Source organism: Aplosporella prunicola (assembly GCF_010093885.1).
Source record: "Aplosporella prunicola CBS 121167 unplaced genomic scaffold K452scaffold_1, whole genome shotgun sequence".
NCBI lineage: Eukaryota > Fungi > Ascomycota > Dothideomycetes > Botryosphaeriales > Aplosporellaceae > Aplosporella > Aplosporella prunicola.
Window position 1 is genome coordinate 1,278,575 of NW_022983529.1, and position 14,941 is coordinate 1,293,515.

A 14,941-nucleotide genomic window follows, 5' to 3' on the forward strand; every position below is an offset into this window, starting at 1 on the left:
AAAAAAACTCTCTCTTCGAGCAGCAAGCGCGTTTGATTGCGCGCCTTGCCATAAGCACGCGAGCTGCCGTGGTACTAGGCAAGGCTGCAAGTCGGAGTAGCTAAGCTACAGTACTCGTAGAGTCAGTCTCTCCCCACAGCTCGCAACGCGACGCAGCAGGGTGCAGCGGGGCACATACATGGGATCTGCGACGCAGCGTTGGGCGAAACGGCTAGCCGTGACGCCTCTGGTATGGAATGGATGGAGACGGCGCTGCACACGGCAGCAGGATCATCTCGGGGAAGGGTGGAAGGGCAGCCAGGGGGGCCGATTTAGCTGCCAGTCCCCCACAGATCCGGTGGGCTCGCGGTGACAGAGTATTGGCACGCCCCGCGCATCGTCGCATGCGAGGCCGCGTCTGGCGGTGTGAGGCCAGAGACAGGCCCGTTGCTTGCTTGGTTGCGCGCGCGCGCAAAAAAGCATGAGAGGCCGTTATTTAAGTAGTCGGTCCTAACGGCAAGGCCTGGACCAGATCATCCTTCCCGGCTGTCCGCCTGCTGCCGCCCGCCCTCTCCGATCATTGCTGTGATAATTCCCATCCTACACGTACACGCAAGCCCTTTCTGCCTCCAACGAACGCTTCTTTTTTTATTCCAACCTTCTCCTGAAACTCAAAAAAGCACTGTTCATCCCCGTCCGCAGCCTGGCCCAGATAAATCCACGACCAAATCCGCCTTCTTCCATCGACCTAAGCGCTACTACTACTACAATACTCCGCCTTGCACCACTACCACCTCTCCAATCTCGTCCCGGACCTGCCATTTCAGGAGCTTACTCTCCGAGACTATATCCACCAACGTAAGCTAAGCTTCTGCGTAACCGCCCTCTCGGATCCTGGGGCCATTAGACTGACAGGCCATTCCCGCATTCAGCACCAGCCCCCCTTGTGCATCCACGGTCCAGCCTCGGTATAAACCGAGCTTTGTCTCCGCGGCCTCGACCCCATCCAAGCAGCTCAAACCAAACCACCCACCCACCCGGAGGAGACGTGATATAAATACCCAGTCCGCCTCCAGCCAACACCTCGGGCCCTACCGAAAAACAAAAAAAGTCCCATCAAGCCTCCTCGTTTTCTTCTCCGCAACAAACAAAAAAAACCCAAAATGCCTTCCACCATCGCCCCCCGCGAGCGCCTCTCTCTCTCCAAGCACAGCACCCTCGGCCACGACCTCTGTGCCGCGCTGAAAGCCTCGCCGCCCCAGCCCATCGACGCCCGCACCAAGGCCATCAAGGAAGAGTGCCAGGCGCCGCCGCCCTCGCCCGTCGACTTTGGCTTCGCGGCCATCAACCGTCCCGAGAACAGGGAGATCGAGGAGTGGTGGCTGAACCGGGACGAGGGCGTCGTTGGCGCTTAAGTCCCCGCTAGGCTCGACCCGCTTACCTACCACGCCACTGCCGCTTCTCAACACTAGTGATGGTGATGGTGGCAAGAGAGACGATGACTACTACTACTTCCTACTCTTCTTCATTCTTTTTTTAAAGCTCATCTTTTCTCTCCCTCTTCCTCTCTCTCTCTCTCTCTCTTTTTCGCGGCTTCTGCTTTAGGGCCGCCCTGATGCTGCTTGCCTGCTTGTTTGTATCTCTGCCTGGTTTTTCGAGCGTCGTATTTGCTATTTTGGCGAGGGCTAGCCAAAAAACTATTGCTTCCGGTTGGTTGGGAACTTTAAACTAGGGATGGGGGAGCGATGTGCGCACTGGTTTCCGCGTTTGGTCGCGCTGTACTTTTATCACTCATGGTTTCGGCGCATAGCGAGACGTCTCCGATGGTCCCATCGGCGTATGTTGTACCATCTTCTCGCACGACTTTCAGTAGACGATAATGTCGAGTTTCTTAGCCGCTGTGCGGTTATGCTCTACTTGTGTGGCTTTTGAGCTTTCTGCTGACTGCGCCTGTGCTTGTTGTACCACTGATGCATGACCTGAGTTTCTTCGTTATCACCACTTGCAGCATCAGGTGATCACCTAGCATTCGAACATACCACCATACAATTTGCTTGAGACTTGCGGGCTTTGTAGAAACTGATGAAGCCCGGACCACTTCTGTGGGAGTAATTATACAAAAAGGAAGACGTGCAAGTTGGACCTTTCAGGTTACCTAGAAGCCTATGCCTGAACCAGCCTCCAGCGACCAGTCCACATCTCTCATTTTCCGGATTTCTTCTCTCGCCGATTCCAGAGTGTACGTCACTTCTTCGACCGCCGGTTCCTTCTCCGTGAGTTTCGGAACACGGCGTGGATCGAGGTGAGGCTCGATTAACCGCTTCAGCCTCACGCCATAGCGCTCTGACGCCGGCGCAGTGTCAAGCAAATGCCTTAGCCGGTTTCTCCGCTCTTCGGCATATGCTGCGTCCATAATGCACTCGTTGATCGTTTTCCAGTTGGCAAAGCGGAGCTCGTCGACCGGATACCCCGAAGGACTGACTGCTACCCTGACGGGTTCCGGTTTCTCGGGCTGCCGCGGATCCTTCGTCAACTCGTCGTAGATGGTGCGAAGCATGTCCTCGGGAATCGGTGACGATACCGGCGCCTGCAGTTTAGGAAGCGGCTCTTCATACAAGTTGCGGAGCCTTGGTTCCTTGATTTGGGCAGCTATCCTTAGAGCTTGGGCTCTGAGCTCTGGCAAACGGGTCTCCAGCATCTTCTCTTCCGCCTCCGTCGGCATTATTATCGTTGCCCCCTTTTTCTCAAACTCCAACTTTATCTTCTCTGGAACGCCATATGGCGTAATCTCTTTATACTTTTCCAGTTGCTCTTCGACAAAAGCAAAGCGGTTCTCGTATCTTGCAGCCCGTGATAGAGCCATCCAATCCAACCAGTCGAAAGTCACACCTTCTGCCATTCTGGCTTCCACTATACTCTTCCACGTTGTTTCGAGCAGTGACTGGTGCCCAATTTGGCCTGCAGCGAGCACCATAATGCGGCGGAGAATATCAGTCTGCTCTACTCCGCTGGATTGAAGATCGAGGATAGAGAGGCCGAGGATTTCCGCTGACCTTGCTCTTCCGGCCAGACCAATCAAGGTGGCGAAAGATGAATCTGATGCGGGAACGCCACTAGCATGGAAATTCATGATGACTTCCCGTGCTATTTCAGCAATGTTTCGATTGAACCGGCCAGGAGGTGGACGTTCTTGGCTCTCTGTAGAGGGCTCGGCGTTCTGCACCTTGTCTCCAAGCTCGTTCTCGGGCAGCTTTTGTTGGGACAGCCCTTCCTTGAATTCCATCCTCGGGACCGCCTTCAAAGGTACTTTTGTTAGGACTGACTCAAACCCCTTGATAAGTTGACTGAGATGTGGAGGGGAGAGCTTGTAGCCGCCGCTTGTGTATGCCTCAATTGCATTGAGCATGGCACCAATCGAATTCAGCTTCAGTTCAGTGCCAGATTTCTTCATGCTATCGGTCAGTTTACAGAGCATGATGGTGAGCAGGTCCGACCTAATCTCTATTCCGGAGCGGCAAGCTATCATGAAAACCCTGTATGTTTCCGCCAGCGGTCGGTTGAAGATGAACATCTCATAAAGACGGAGCGGGGCTTGGGTTGGTAAAAGCCGTAAAGCAGTGTCGAGCGCAAGGTATGCGCTTTTCCACTCGCCTAACATCAGTCTCGCGTATGTGATGCCCTCTAAAAGGGTTATATGCAATCCTTTCATCTCAACTAGCTCCCTTCGGTCCGGCAGTATAGCGTTTGGCTGGAGATGGTATTGTGCAAAATCTCCAGGGAACCGTTTGAGGGCCTCTGCATACATGTTTTCGAGATCAGAGAGCTTTGCACCCGTTCCAGTGTGGAGCGAATGTAACGTGAACAGCTCGATGGCAGCTCCGTATACGTAAGGGCTCACATAGTCGCCGCTCTTGTTGGACAACCAAGTCCATAGTTGTATGCCTCCGTCGTAATCCCCCCGCTCTTTCAGCATGCTAATCAGATGCATGATGCCCTGATGGTGCGGGAATATTTTTCCAGCTTGCAAGTCTCCAATCAGCTGGTACAAGAAGGTGACGGCCAATTGCTTCTTCTCTTTCGAATTCTTCGGGCCTCTTAGGATCGAGTGAGTCAACCTTGAGAGGTGTAGGAAGTCGTTGTGGTTGAGTAGGCCTTCCTGAAGCATCTGAGGATATCGCTGTACCACCGGTTCGATTATGTATCTGTCAACGTGCCAACGGAAGTCGCGGAGAGACTAATATATGGTCAGGCGCGGGTAATACATGGGAGAAAACGTGGGTGCAAACCTCGGGGATCGGTTCATTGCGCCGGGTCGGGACTTTAGTTTCTCGGTGTTGAGATCTAACCTTCCGCAGGAAACTGGAGTCAGAGGCATGGCGTGCTACGGGGCGGAAGAGGTTGCGCGGGACGAGAAAGGGCGCCGAAGGGCAGATGGCGGCAGCAACGGCGCGGTGGCCCAGCGTGGCGCGACATCTCAGCATGGTGGTGACGGTGTTGAGCGCGTGGGCGCGTCGTGGGCGCAAAAACGTCGAGGATGCGGCAAGTCGGCGGCGCGACGCGCGACTCCAAGGCGGTGAGCGGCGGCTGTAGTTATTATTTTATTTTATTTTTTAATTTTTTTTTACTTATCTATTTATTTCTGTATACAGATATATTTTTTAGCTGCTTGATGGTCTGTTCGACGCAGCGCAAGCAACCAAGGGGGAGCGAAAGGACTTGGATTCTACCCAATATACTATTTACAACTATGGTTATTGAAAAAGAAGCGCTTTTGCTTCCTTTTGCGTGTTCCGCCAACCACTGCGACGCGAGCATTCAGCCCTACGGACCTCCTACGTAGTGACGATCGGCTCCTCTTGGCGCGCACCAGCTCTTGTATGACGCACTCTGCAAACATTCTACTCCAACTCTCTCCGCGGAACAGCCAATCCCATACAGAGAACCCTCCCCGCGCAAGATGAAGCAGAGATTCTCCTCTCTCGACGTCAAGGTGAGATGCTTCTCGGAGCCCCCACGACCCCGCCTTCGACTAACAACACCTTGCAGGTCATCGCCCACGAGCTCTCCACCAGCGTTTGCTCGCTGCGCGTCGCTAACATATATGACCTGTCGACCGTAAGCCGTCGCAACCTTCCGGGTATTATTCATGGCTGACAGGGAATTGCAGCGCATCTTCCTCTTCAAGTTCCAGAAGCCTAACCATCGCGAGCAACTGGTCGTCGACTCCGGCTTCCGATGCCATCTCACAGCCTTTTCACGCACCACCGCCACTGCGCCCTCTCCATTTGTCGTTCGGCTCCGTAAATTCCTCAAGACGCGCCGCGTCACCAAGATATCCCAAGTTGGAACGGACAGAATCATCGAGCTGCAGTTCTCCGACGGCCTGTACAGGCTTTACTTGGAGTTCTATGCTGGCGGCAACATCATCCTTACCGATGCCGACCTCAACATCTTGGCGCTTCTGCGTACGGTTGAAGAGGGCGCCGAGCATGAACGGTTAAGAGTTGGCCTGCAGTACAATTTGTCCTTGCGGCAGAACTACAACGGTGTACCCGAATTGACCAAGGAGCGTGTCCGAGAGGGTTTGCAGAAAGCTCTGGAAAAGCAGCAAGAAGCTACGGACAAGAAGTCTAAAAGAAAAGGCAAAGATGCTTTGCGGAAAGCGCTGGCTGTGTCAATCACCGAGCTGCCGCCTATGCTTGTGGACCACGCATTTGCCGTTACAAATTTCGACGCCACTGTCAAGCCGGACCAGGTACTCGAAGACGATTCCTTGATGGAGCAGCTCATGAAAGCCCTAGAAGCAGCGAAAGATGTAGATATAAAGATCACGAGTGCTGAGACGGCAAAGGGCTTCATCATTGCCAAAAAGAAGGAAAAGCCTTCTCTAGATGTGGTGGAAGATGGATCCGAGGCAAAGGCGCCCACGGAACAATTGCTCTACGAGGATTTCCATCCATTTAGGCCTCAGCAGTTTGAAGGCGAGGAAAACACCGTCTTCTTGGAGTTTGAGGGCTTTAACAAGACTGTGGATGAATTCTTCTCCTCAATTGAAGGCCAAAAACTGGAATCCCGTCTACAGGAAAAGGAAGAAACTGCCAAGCGGAAGCTTGAACAGGCTAGAAAGGAGCATGCCAACCGTATCGGTGGCTTGCAACAAGTCCAGGAGTTGAACGTGAGGAAAGCCGAAGCTATCCAGGCCAACGTTGAAAGGGTCCAAGAAGCGATGGATGCTGTAAACGGTTTGATTCAAAAAGGTATGGACTGGGTCGAGATTGATCGACTCATTGAAAGGGAGCAGAAACATGGCAATCCTGTGGCAGAAATGATCAAGCTGCCGCTTAAGTTGCGCGAGAACGTCGCTACGTTGCTTCTTGCGGAGCCAGGTGTCGATGATGAGGACGAGGATTTTGAGGGTAACGAGACCGAGAGTGAATCGGAATCAGATGAGGAAGAGGAGGAGCCTGTCAAGAAAAGTTCCCAAAAGCCAGCGGATAAGAGGTTAACAATCGACGTCGATCTCGAACTGTCGCCGTGGTCAAATGCCAAGAACTACTTTGATCAAAAGAAGTCCGCTGCTGTCAAAGAAGAGAAGACAATGCAAGCATCTCAGATGGCTCTCAAGCGTACAGAGGCAAAGATCAGCGCTGATCTGAGAAAGGGTCTCAAGCAAGAAAAGGAAGTACTAAGGCCGGTGAGGAAGCAATATTGGTTTGAGAAGTTCATGTACTTTCTCTCGTCAGATGGCTATTTGGTTCTTGGGTGAGTTGTCGTGCACCGCATCAGTTTATTAACAAAACATACTAATGGTATCACAGGGGTAAGGATGCTCAGCAGAACGAAATCCTGTACCGGAGATACCTGAAGAAGGGCGACATTTACGTTCATGCCGACCTCAACAATGCTGCTTCCGTAATCATCAAGAACAACCCACAGACACCTGATGCGCCTATCCCCCCCTCGACTCTTTCTCAAGCTGGCAACCTGTGCGTCTCCACGTCAAGCGCATGGGATTCGAAAGCTGTCATGTCCGCTTGGTGGGTTAATGCGGATCAGGTATCTAAGACCGCATCCACAGGCGAGTACCTCGCCGCCGGTGGCTTCACCGTTCGCGGAAAGAAGAATTTTCTGCCTCCTGCGCAGCTACTCCTTGGGTTCGCGGTCTTGTTCCAGATTAGCGAAGAGAGCAAAGCGAATCACGTCAAGCACAGGCTAAATGATGGAATTAGCCAGCCTGCCACCGCATCACAGCAAGAGCCCCTTGCGGGTGGTAGCAATCTGGAGCCAAATGCTGATGAACCAGCTGATGATGACGAATCTGACAGCGACGAGGACTTCCCTGACGCCAAGCTGAACTCTGCAGACGAGGAAAGCGACGAGGAGAAGTCGCCTGAGGAAGAGCGCAGCAACCCGCTGCAGTCAACATCCGAGGCTACGGAGCAAGCAGTGAAAAGGAGTTCATCGCCTGAAGAGGACAAAAAGGAAGAGGACGTCACAGCTCCCGCTCAGGCCTTGTCCGGAAACGAAGAAGAAGCGCATGAAAAAGATGGATCCTCTGTGAAATCAGAGGCGCCCGCGAACAAAGGCAAACGCTTCCTTTCCGCGCGCGAGCGCCGCCTCGTACGCAAGGGTGTCGATCCAGATGAGATCCTCGCTTCTAGGGGCGCTGATGGATCCGACGGTGAAGCGGACGCAGGCTCAAGCGCAGCTGCTACGGAGACAGCAGCAGCCAGCAAGGGCAACAGCGCCGCTCCCAAACCGAAGCAGGCACCGTTGCCGAGAGGCAAGCGCGCCAAGGCCAAGAAGCTTGCGCAGAAATACGCGGACCAAGACGAGGAGGACCGTGAGCTGGCCTTGCGACTGTTGGGAGCTAAGAAGCCAGGTGAGGGCCCCGAGACCAAGGCGCAAGAGGACAAGCCCAGCAAGGAAGAAGAGCAACAGGCGCAGAAGCAGCGGCGGCGCGAGCAGCACCTGCGGGCGCAGGAAAAGGGGCTCGCGGAGGAGGAGAAGCGGCGCGCGGCGCTGGAAGGCGAAGTGCACGAGCCGGACGAGCTGGACGAGGAAGCCGCGCGGCTGGAGCAAGTAGGCCTAGACGCATTCACGGGAAGGCCACTAGTGGGCGACGAGATCGTGGCCGCGATCCCGGTGTGCGCGCCGTGGATGGCCCTGGCGCCCTACAAGTACAAGGTCAAGCTGCAGCCGGGCGCGACGAAGAAGGGCAAAGCGGTCAAGGAGATCCTGGGCAAGTGGGACGCGGCGTTCAAGGAGCCGCGGTGGACGGACCGCCAGCAGAAAGACGTCGAGCGCATCTGGCCGCGCGAGGTCGAGTGCATCAAGGCGTGGAAGGAGACGGAGGTTTATGGCGTCGTGCCGGTTAGTAAGGTCAGGGTTGTGTTGAGCGGAGGACAGGGCGGGGGTGGTGGCGGTAAGGAGGCGGCGAAGGGGAAGACGAAGCCAAAGAGTGGGAGGGGCGGGAGGGGGAGTAAGAAGAAATAGAGTGAGTGTCGTGGATAGCGTGGGAGGGTTCGGTGGGTAGAGGAGACGCATAGGTACGCCTAGTCGGAGATGCATTCCTAGATACATGACTTGGTAGCCGCGCTGTAGGGTGTGGCGGGTTTCTTAAATACATAATAAGCAAACAAATGGTTGATACCAGCATAAGAACAATCCACTTATCAACATACGTGTAGATGTCCACCAAGCACAGCTATCAACCTCCCACCTCACCAAAATCTCACCGTCCACCAAAAAAAAAAAAAAGGCAACACAGATCTCACGAGACCGCAGCCTTTCATCGCGATCTCTAGGTACGTACACACTGCAGTTACTACGTGCCAGGTTACCCCGCGTCGAGCCAGCTGGCGCTGGCACATGACTGCAGCCCTCCATGCGGCTTAGTACCTGCCTCTTGTAGTTAGCGTAGCTTCGTCAGCGTTGCTGATGCGCCTGTTTTCGCGCGACGCTCCAGTAGCTTGATACCTCAATCAACTTTGCTTCATAACTACTCCACCTCATCCTAGGGTTAACCGAGCTATTTAACTAAGCGCATATAACGTCGTCTCACCGTTGTATATACAAACAAAACCCGCAACACGCAAGAAATTCGACTGCACGCCATGAACAAGAGCGACGGTGCCGAAACTGATGCCGAAACTTTATGCCCCAAATCTCCGACAACATCATGGTTTTCCCCTGATGGGGATATTAAGCTTATCCTCAGCAATGGACAGGAGGTCTTTGTAGTTGCCTCTCAACCACTTTGCCTGATATCGCCATATTGGCGAAAGATGATTGGTCCTGGCAGTTGCTTCAAAGAAGCAAAAGAAAAGGAAATCGTTCTACCAGAAGAGGATACCCGAGGCTTGACAGTCTTCCTGAACATTGTCCATCTTCAGTTCCACAACGTGCCAAACGAGCTGGACTTTGAGACACTCCTATCTTTGTCCATATTGACCGACAAGTATCTCGCCACTATCTCCGTCCGCCCGTGGATCCAGAAGTGGCTGGCAAACTTGTATCCTCCAGAGAGTGGCGACTACGAAGAGTGGTTGTGGATCGCATGGGAGTACGGTGATGGCGCCATTTTCAATAACGTGGCAAACAGTCTGGCTCTCAACATAAAAATGAATGATTCCGGAAAACTGGAGGCGCCTAGCGGCAGAGTATTCGATCCTTTGACCGAATACGATTTCCCCATGCCTCCGGATATCATAGGTATGGGACACCTCTAGATATTCTAGTCTCCGATACTCACAGCATGATTTTACAGAGAGCATTATCGAGGTTCGAGAAATGCATTTGCATGCTCTTCTCAACGTCGTGGATGAGTACCTCCACAAGTACAACCATACAATCTGCTGTCTGGACACCTCTGAATCACGAGCGGAATGTGATGCCTTGACCTGCGGCTCTTTGACCCTGCCACTACACCGACTAGGCCTATGGCGTGATCGACGAGGGCCTTTGTCGACGAAAGCAACACTGAAAGATATTCACAAAACGCTGGCAAGAGTAAAGGTGTTGCGAAGCCCTAGACACTGGCAATTTCACGAATTTGAGAAAACAATTATAAAGCAACCGGGGTGCGATTTTCAAGACGAATTCAGGGAGCGAATCAGGAATATCCGGCTGTCTGTCATTCCCAAGCAGAAGCACCGCGATCACCTCAAGCGCAAGAGTGACCAACTCTCCTAAACAATCGTTATGGCCATCTTGGGGGAAATGGTGTTAGATATCGGGTGAAGGTATCTAGTTTCTCCCCGGTAAAAGCATGAAGGCTTCAATTGAAGGTACTGTCTCGCTTGACAGTGATGGACGTTAAAGCCAAGCCTATCTAGACCAACAGCTGTCTACATGCTTGTTTACGAGATTGATAAAGTGCTGTTAGATCTTCGATTTGGAGCAACACTGTGACATTTGATGTAGTACATAGAAGGTCTCTTGCCCTATCGGCTCAAGCGTGGAGGCCATAGCTTCTGATCGGAATCTTGGAAGGTCATCCACCTCTCAACTTCAACGACTTTTGGCAGATTGAACGAAGCCGTATCTGCCTAGACTTTGTCTGTTATCAAACAGTAAAGTTTTTTGCTATGGACCTTTGTTGTTCTTCCCGGCCTGATCACGCAGAGACGTCGATCTCGGTCCATCGGTCTGAGGAAGGCTGCACCGCTGTCGGCTGCTGCTCTCCGACCGAAGCTGTCCCTCACCAGTCGGAGGAGGGATGTGCGGACGGCTGTTGTTCCAATCCTGTTCCGACCAACACTTCAGGTGCTTTTCGGAGGTCGGAGGATAGCTGTGCAGGCGACTGCTGCATTCCGACCGAAACAGTCAGCCGGAAGTCGGAGGGTGATTGTGCTGACGGATGCTGTTCGTCCGCCCAGCCACCGGCCAGGGCTTCTCTTCGTAAGCCCGAGGACAGCTGTACATCCGACTGCTGTGTTTCCCTTCCGACTGAGCCAGTAAACCCGAAGTCAGATGACAGTTGCGCAGATGGCTGCTGTTCCGCCCCTCCGCCGATCAATGTTTCTCCCCGCAAGTCGGAGGACAGCTGCTCTAGCCTCCCGACTGGTGCTCCGACTGACCAGTCAGAGAACAAATGTGCACGTAGCTGCTGCTCGAGTCCCGCACCCACGCAAGCGAATTCTAAGGATTGCACTCGCACCGCTTGTCAGGAAGCTGGCTCAGGAACGGGGAAAAAGAAAGCCCAATGCTGCGATGACGGCTGCCTCGACGAGATCACTCGACGAGAATTCTCGGAAAAGTGCTCCAAAGAACCCACAGAGTGTGGCGACGCGTGCGAACACCACAAGAAGAAAGCTCGAAGCCAATACCAAGCTTCTCTGGAGGCACTGGGATGCATTTGCAGGACCCTCCTTGCCATGAACCTAGAATCTTGCTGCAATAAGACGACTATCCGGCGCAGACGAGGCAGGCAAGGCGAGCGAAGTAGGTCGACGGCTTCTTTATATTCAAAGGAGGATTCTGCCGGCCGTATCAGAAGCACAGAGCCAATTCGCAGTCACACATCTACAGAACGCCCACATATCAGCGCTAGTAGGAAGACTCCTGCATGCAAGGATGCCTGGTGCAAGGAGAAACCGACTCCAAACCCGTCTCTGCAAATGCTAGTTTGGTCGACGTGGAACGTGGAGATGTCAAGAATGAGCGTGTCATCTTGACTGTCAAAGGCATGACATGCACCGGATGCGAAACAAAACTGACAAGGTCCCTCAACAGCCTTCCAGCCATGACTCGTGTCCAGACCAGTCTGCTTCTTTCAAGAGCCGAGTTTGACATCGATAGCCGGATCCTTTCGGCTGAACAGGTCCAGGTCCGCCTCGAGAAGGAAACCGGTTTCAAATTCGAAAGAGTCAGAAACGAAAACGAAGAGCTCGAAGTCATCGAAGTCCTTGCGGGTGGTGACGCCGAAGCTTTCCTCACCCGCGAGATGCCTCCCGGGGTAGTCGGCACGTCGATCGTGGACAAGGACACTGTGACTCTACAGTATGACCCCAAAATAATCGGAGCTCGCGATTTGGTCAATCATGCTTTCAGCCCTCCGTTGCAACTAGCACCCCATCGGGCACCTCCGTCAATTGCCTCAGGACGCAAACATGTGTGGGACGTTGGCCGGACCACTGTCATATCCGCCCTGCTCACTATCCCCGTGCTGGTCATCGCGTGGACGCCGCTCTCAGAACACGAGTTGGCCTATGGTGATGCATCATTGGCCCTTGCTACCATTGTCCAGGTCGCAATTGCCGGGCCTTTCTATTTGAGCGCTCTCCGAAGCCTCATCTTCTTTCGGGTCATCGAAATGGATCTCCTCATCGTCCTCAGCACAACTACAGCATATGTCTTCTCCGTTGTGGCTTTTGCCTATATAGTCATAGGACACCCTCTTCCTACCGGCGAGTTCTTCGAGACTAGCACGCTACTTATAACCTTAATCATGGTCGGACGATTCCTCAGTGCTCTCGCGCACCAAAAAGCTGTTAAAAGCGTCTCTATCCGCTCCCTGCAAGCACCGACTACTCTTGTTTCTTCGGATAATAGAACTTACGAAGAGATCGATGCGCGCTTACTACAGTTCGGCGACATCTTCAAGGTCCTTTCAGAGACGTGAATTCCTACCGACAGTGTTACCATTTCTAGATCCTCGGAGGTGGACGAGTCCATAATCACTAGCGAGTCTAAATTAATACCTAAAGAGTCTAGATCCCCGGTTATAGCAGCTTCCGTCAACGGCTCGGGAACTCTTTTCGCTCGACTTCTTAGGTCTAACACAGTAAGCAAAATCGCGGCTATAGTTAACGAAGCCACGATGTCGAGGCCAAAGATCTAGGATCTTGCAGATAAAATAGCGGGATATTTCGTCCCTATTATTATTACAATCACGCTCGTCGTGTTTACCATCTAGGTAGCCGTCGGAGTTGCCGTGCGGCACCAAGGTGGGTCTAAATCAGCTGTACAAGCAACCACCTATACCATCGCCACCCTAATCGTGTCCTGCCCATGCGCGATTAGGCTTGCCGTGGCAATCGTCATTGTCGTGGCCAGTGGGATCGCGGCTCAACATGGCGTGGTTGCCAAAACGGCCGAGACGCTGGAAATTGCGCGGAAAACAACGCACGTCGTGCTGGACAAGACCGGAACTCTTACTCAAGGCAACCTCAGTGTTTGTCGTGAGATTGTACTTGAGGGCTTCGACGAGCCTGTCACGCAGATTCTCTTTGCACTTGTTCGTGCGAGCAAGCACCCAGTGTCTATAGCTGTGGCAGCCCACTTCGAGAAAAACGGCGCTGTTGAAGCAAAGATCGAAAACATCCAGTCTCTCCCCGGCAAAGGCATGGAAGCTTCGATCGAAGGAGCCGTCATCCGCGCCGGAAACTCTCACTGGCTCGGCATGGAAACAGACCCAACACTCACCCCCCTCCTCTCACAAGATCTCACTGTCTTCTGCGCCACCATCAACGGAGCCCCGCGCGCCGTCTACGCCCTGCAAGACACTCTCCGCCCCGAAGCACGCGCCGTAATCAGTTCCCTCGCTGCCTCCAACATCGCCGTTTCGATAGTCAGCGGCGACGACGCCGGCCCCGTCTCAGCCACAAACACGCGCGCCCGCTGCTCGCCCCGCGACAAACAGGCCTACATCCAGCAGCTCCATCAGGCAAACCCAAACGCAGTAATCCTCTTCTGCGGCGACGGGACGAACGACACCCCCGCGTTCGCCCAGGCGCAAATCGGCGTGCACATGAGCAGCGGGACGGCCGTGGCCGCCAGCGCCGCCGACGCGGTCCTCACCGCCGACGCGCTGCGGCTGCGCGCGTTAAGTGCAATTTTGCTTGGGCGGCGCTGTATAACGCTGCGGCGGTGTTGTTGGCGGCTGGCGCGTTTCCGCGTGCGAGAGTGCCGCCCGCGTATGCGGAGGCTGGGAGAGGTTGTGAGTGTGCTCCCGGTTGTGGCGGTGGGGGTGCAGTTGAGGCTTGTGAGGGGGTGTTTGGGGTGCTGCTTTGGGGTTGGGTTGGGGAGGTGTTTTATGCTTATGGATCGGGCAGTAGGTAGACATCCAAATGTCTAGGATTGTGCTAGACGGTGATGGGCTTGGCGTCCTTGATACCTATGTTCGCAGTATCACTCAGTCCCTTTTTACAAGATGCATGCCAAAACACGCCCTTCCCTCCCCTCACCACCACATCGATGCTCCCACAACCACAAGCACGACAAATCTCAGCAGCCCAAGCTCCGCCACCGGGGACGGGGCCTGCCTACCCGAAAGCCAAAAGCATGCAGACAACACCATCACCAGCATCCAGCGCAGCCAAAACAACACGCACTGCACGCACTGCACGCATTACACGCGCCTCACGCACACTCGCCTCGCCAAAACAACGAGGTAACGCCTGTTGGCAATGCTTGTGCGTGGTGGGCTTTATGCGTGCGCTGTAATGACGGCGATGACGCCTGGTATGGTGATGATAAATCGTAGTGTAATATGATGGCCTTTTTGTGGTGCAAAGTGCGGAGGTGGGGTGGGTGCGTTTTTCTTTCGCTTTCTTTTTCTCTTTTACTCTCTACCCCCTTAGTTTGCTGTGTGTTGAGAGGCGGCTTGTTAGTATAGGTAGCGCAACGTCGTGCCTGTGTTTATTGTTAGGTTGTTAGGCTGTTTGTTAGGGGTAGGGGGTGCAATACAGATACGCAGTCGGTTTTGAGCTTGTCTTTCTGCTCGTGAGCTATACACGCACATCCACATACACATGCGCGCGCACACTTAGGTAGATACCTACTGCCCGGCTAGCCAGCGCCTGGACAGCAGATGCCCGCTTCCAGTGTCGTTAAGGACGTAGGTGCTGGTAGTGAAAACTCCACTCACGCACGCACTTTTGTTCCCACCTTCCACCCCATCCCGCCTCTCGCCCCGCCCCTCTCCGCCGCCCACCCCGCTCCCCCACCCCACCACCCC

General features: G+C 53.9%; 7 protein-coding genes across 7 annotated transcripts; 5 read left to right on the plus strand and 2 right to left on the minus strand.

Annotated features, from left to right (window-relative positions):
* Positions 1-1,142: 1,142 nt before the first annotated feature.
* Positions 1,143-1,451, plus strand: K452DRAFT_293890 (uncharacterized protein; the record flags this gene model as incomplete). Its single annotated transcript, XM_033541636.1, has 2 exons — positions 1,143-1,357; positions 1,406-1,451. The coding sequence occupies 2 exons, from the start codon at positions 1,143-1,145 to the stop codon at positions 1,449-1,451; spliced, it is 261 nt and encodes an 86-aa protein (XP_033403191.1).
* Positions 1,452-1,641: 190 nt separating this feature from the next.
* On the minus strand, positions 1,642-4,229 carry K452DRAFT_282489 (uncharacterized protein). The gene is made up of 3 exons (XM_033539595.1): positions 2,019-4,229; positions 1,735-1,958; positions 1,642-1,676 (listed from the first exon to the last, which is right to left on the minus strand). The coding sequence occupies exon 1, from the start codon at positions 4,142-4,144 to the stop codon at positions 2,135-2,137; it is 2,010 nt and encodes a 669-aa protein (XP_033403192.1). The 5' UTR covers positions 4,145-4,229; the 3' UTR covers positions 1,642-1,676; positions 1,735-1,958; positions 2,019-2,134.
* A 40-nt stretch (positions 4,230-4,269) lies between these two features.
* On the plus strand, positions 4,270-4,929 carry K452DRAFT_282495 (uncharacterized protein). The gene has a single exon (XM_033539596.1). The coding sequence runs from the start codon at positions 4,353-4,355 to the stop codon at positions 4,554-4,556; it is 204 nt and encodes a 67-aa protein (XP_033403193.1). The 5' UTR covers positions 4,270-4,352; the 3' UTR covers positions 4,557-4,929.
* K452DRAFT_8073 (uncharacterized protein) lies at positions 4,747-8,537 on the plus strand. Its single transcript, XM_033547174.1, has 4 exons — positions 4,747-4,969; positions 5,026-5,094; positions 5,147-6,741; positions 6,798-8,537. The coding sequence occupies exons 1-4, from the start codon at positions 4,937-4,939 to the stop codon at positions 8,473-8,475; spliced, it is 3,375 nt and encodes a 1,124-aa protein (XP_033403194.1). The 5' UTR covers positions 4,747-4,936; the 3' UTR covers positions 8,476-8,537.
* K452DRAFT_8074 (uncharacterized protein) lies at positions 8,538-8,982 on the minus strand. Its single transcript, XM_033547175.1, has one exon. The coding sequence runs from the start codon at positions 8,866-8,868 to the stop codon at positions 8,599-8,601; it is 270 nt and encodes an 89-aa protein (XP_033403195.1). The 5' UTR covers positions 8,869-8,982; the 3' UTR covers positions 8,538-8,598.
* K452DRAFT_8075 (uncharacterized protein) lies at positions 8,983-10,371 on the plus strand. The gene is made up of 2 exons (XM_033547176.1): positions 8,983-9,693; positions 9,749-10,371. Exons 1-2 carry the CDS (start codon positions 9,096-9,098, stop codon positions 10,171-10,173), a joined length of 1,023 nt encoding a protein of 340 aa, XP_033403196.1. The 5' UTR covers positions 8,983-9,095; the 3' UTR covers positions 10,174-10,371.
* A 197-nt stretch (positions 10,372-10,568) lies between these two features.
* Positions 10,569-14,592, plus strand: K452DRAFT_348181 (uncharacterized protein; the record flags this gene model as incomplete). The annotated part of the gene is made up of 11 exons (XM_033545523.1): positions 10,569-10,701; positions 10,807-11,062; positions 11,087-11,496; positions 11,541-12,600; positions 12,634-12,766; positions 12,824-12,885; positions 12,912-12,916; positions 12,945-13,774; positions 13,813-13,887; positions 13,919-13,974; positions 14,060-14,592. The coding sequence occupies 11 exons, from the start codon at positions 10,569-10,571 to the stop codon at positions 14,376-14,378; spliced, it is 3,339 nt and encodes a 1,112-aa protein (XP_033403197.1). The 3' UTR covers positions 14,379-14,592.
* Positions 14,593-14,941: the final 349 nt, after the last annotated feature.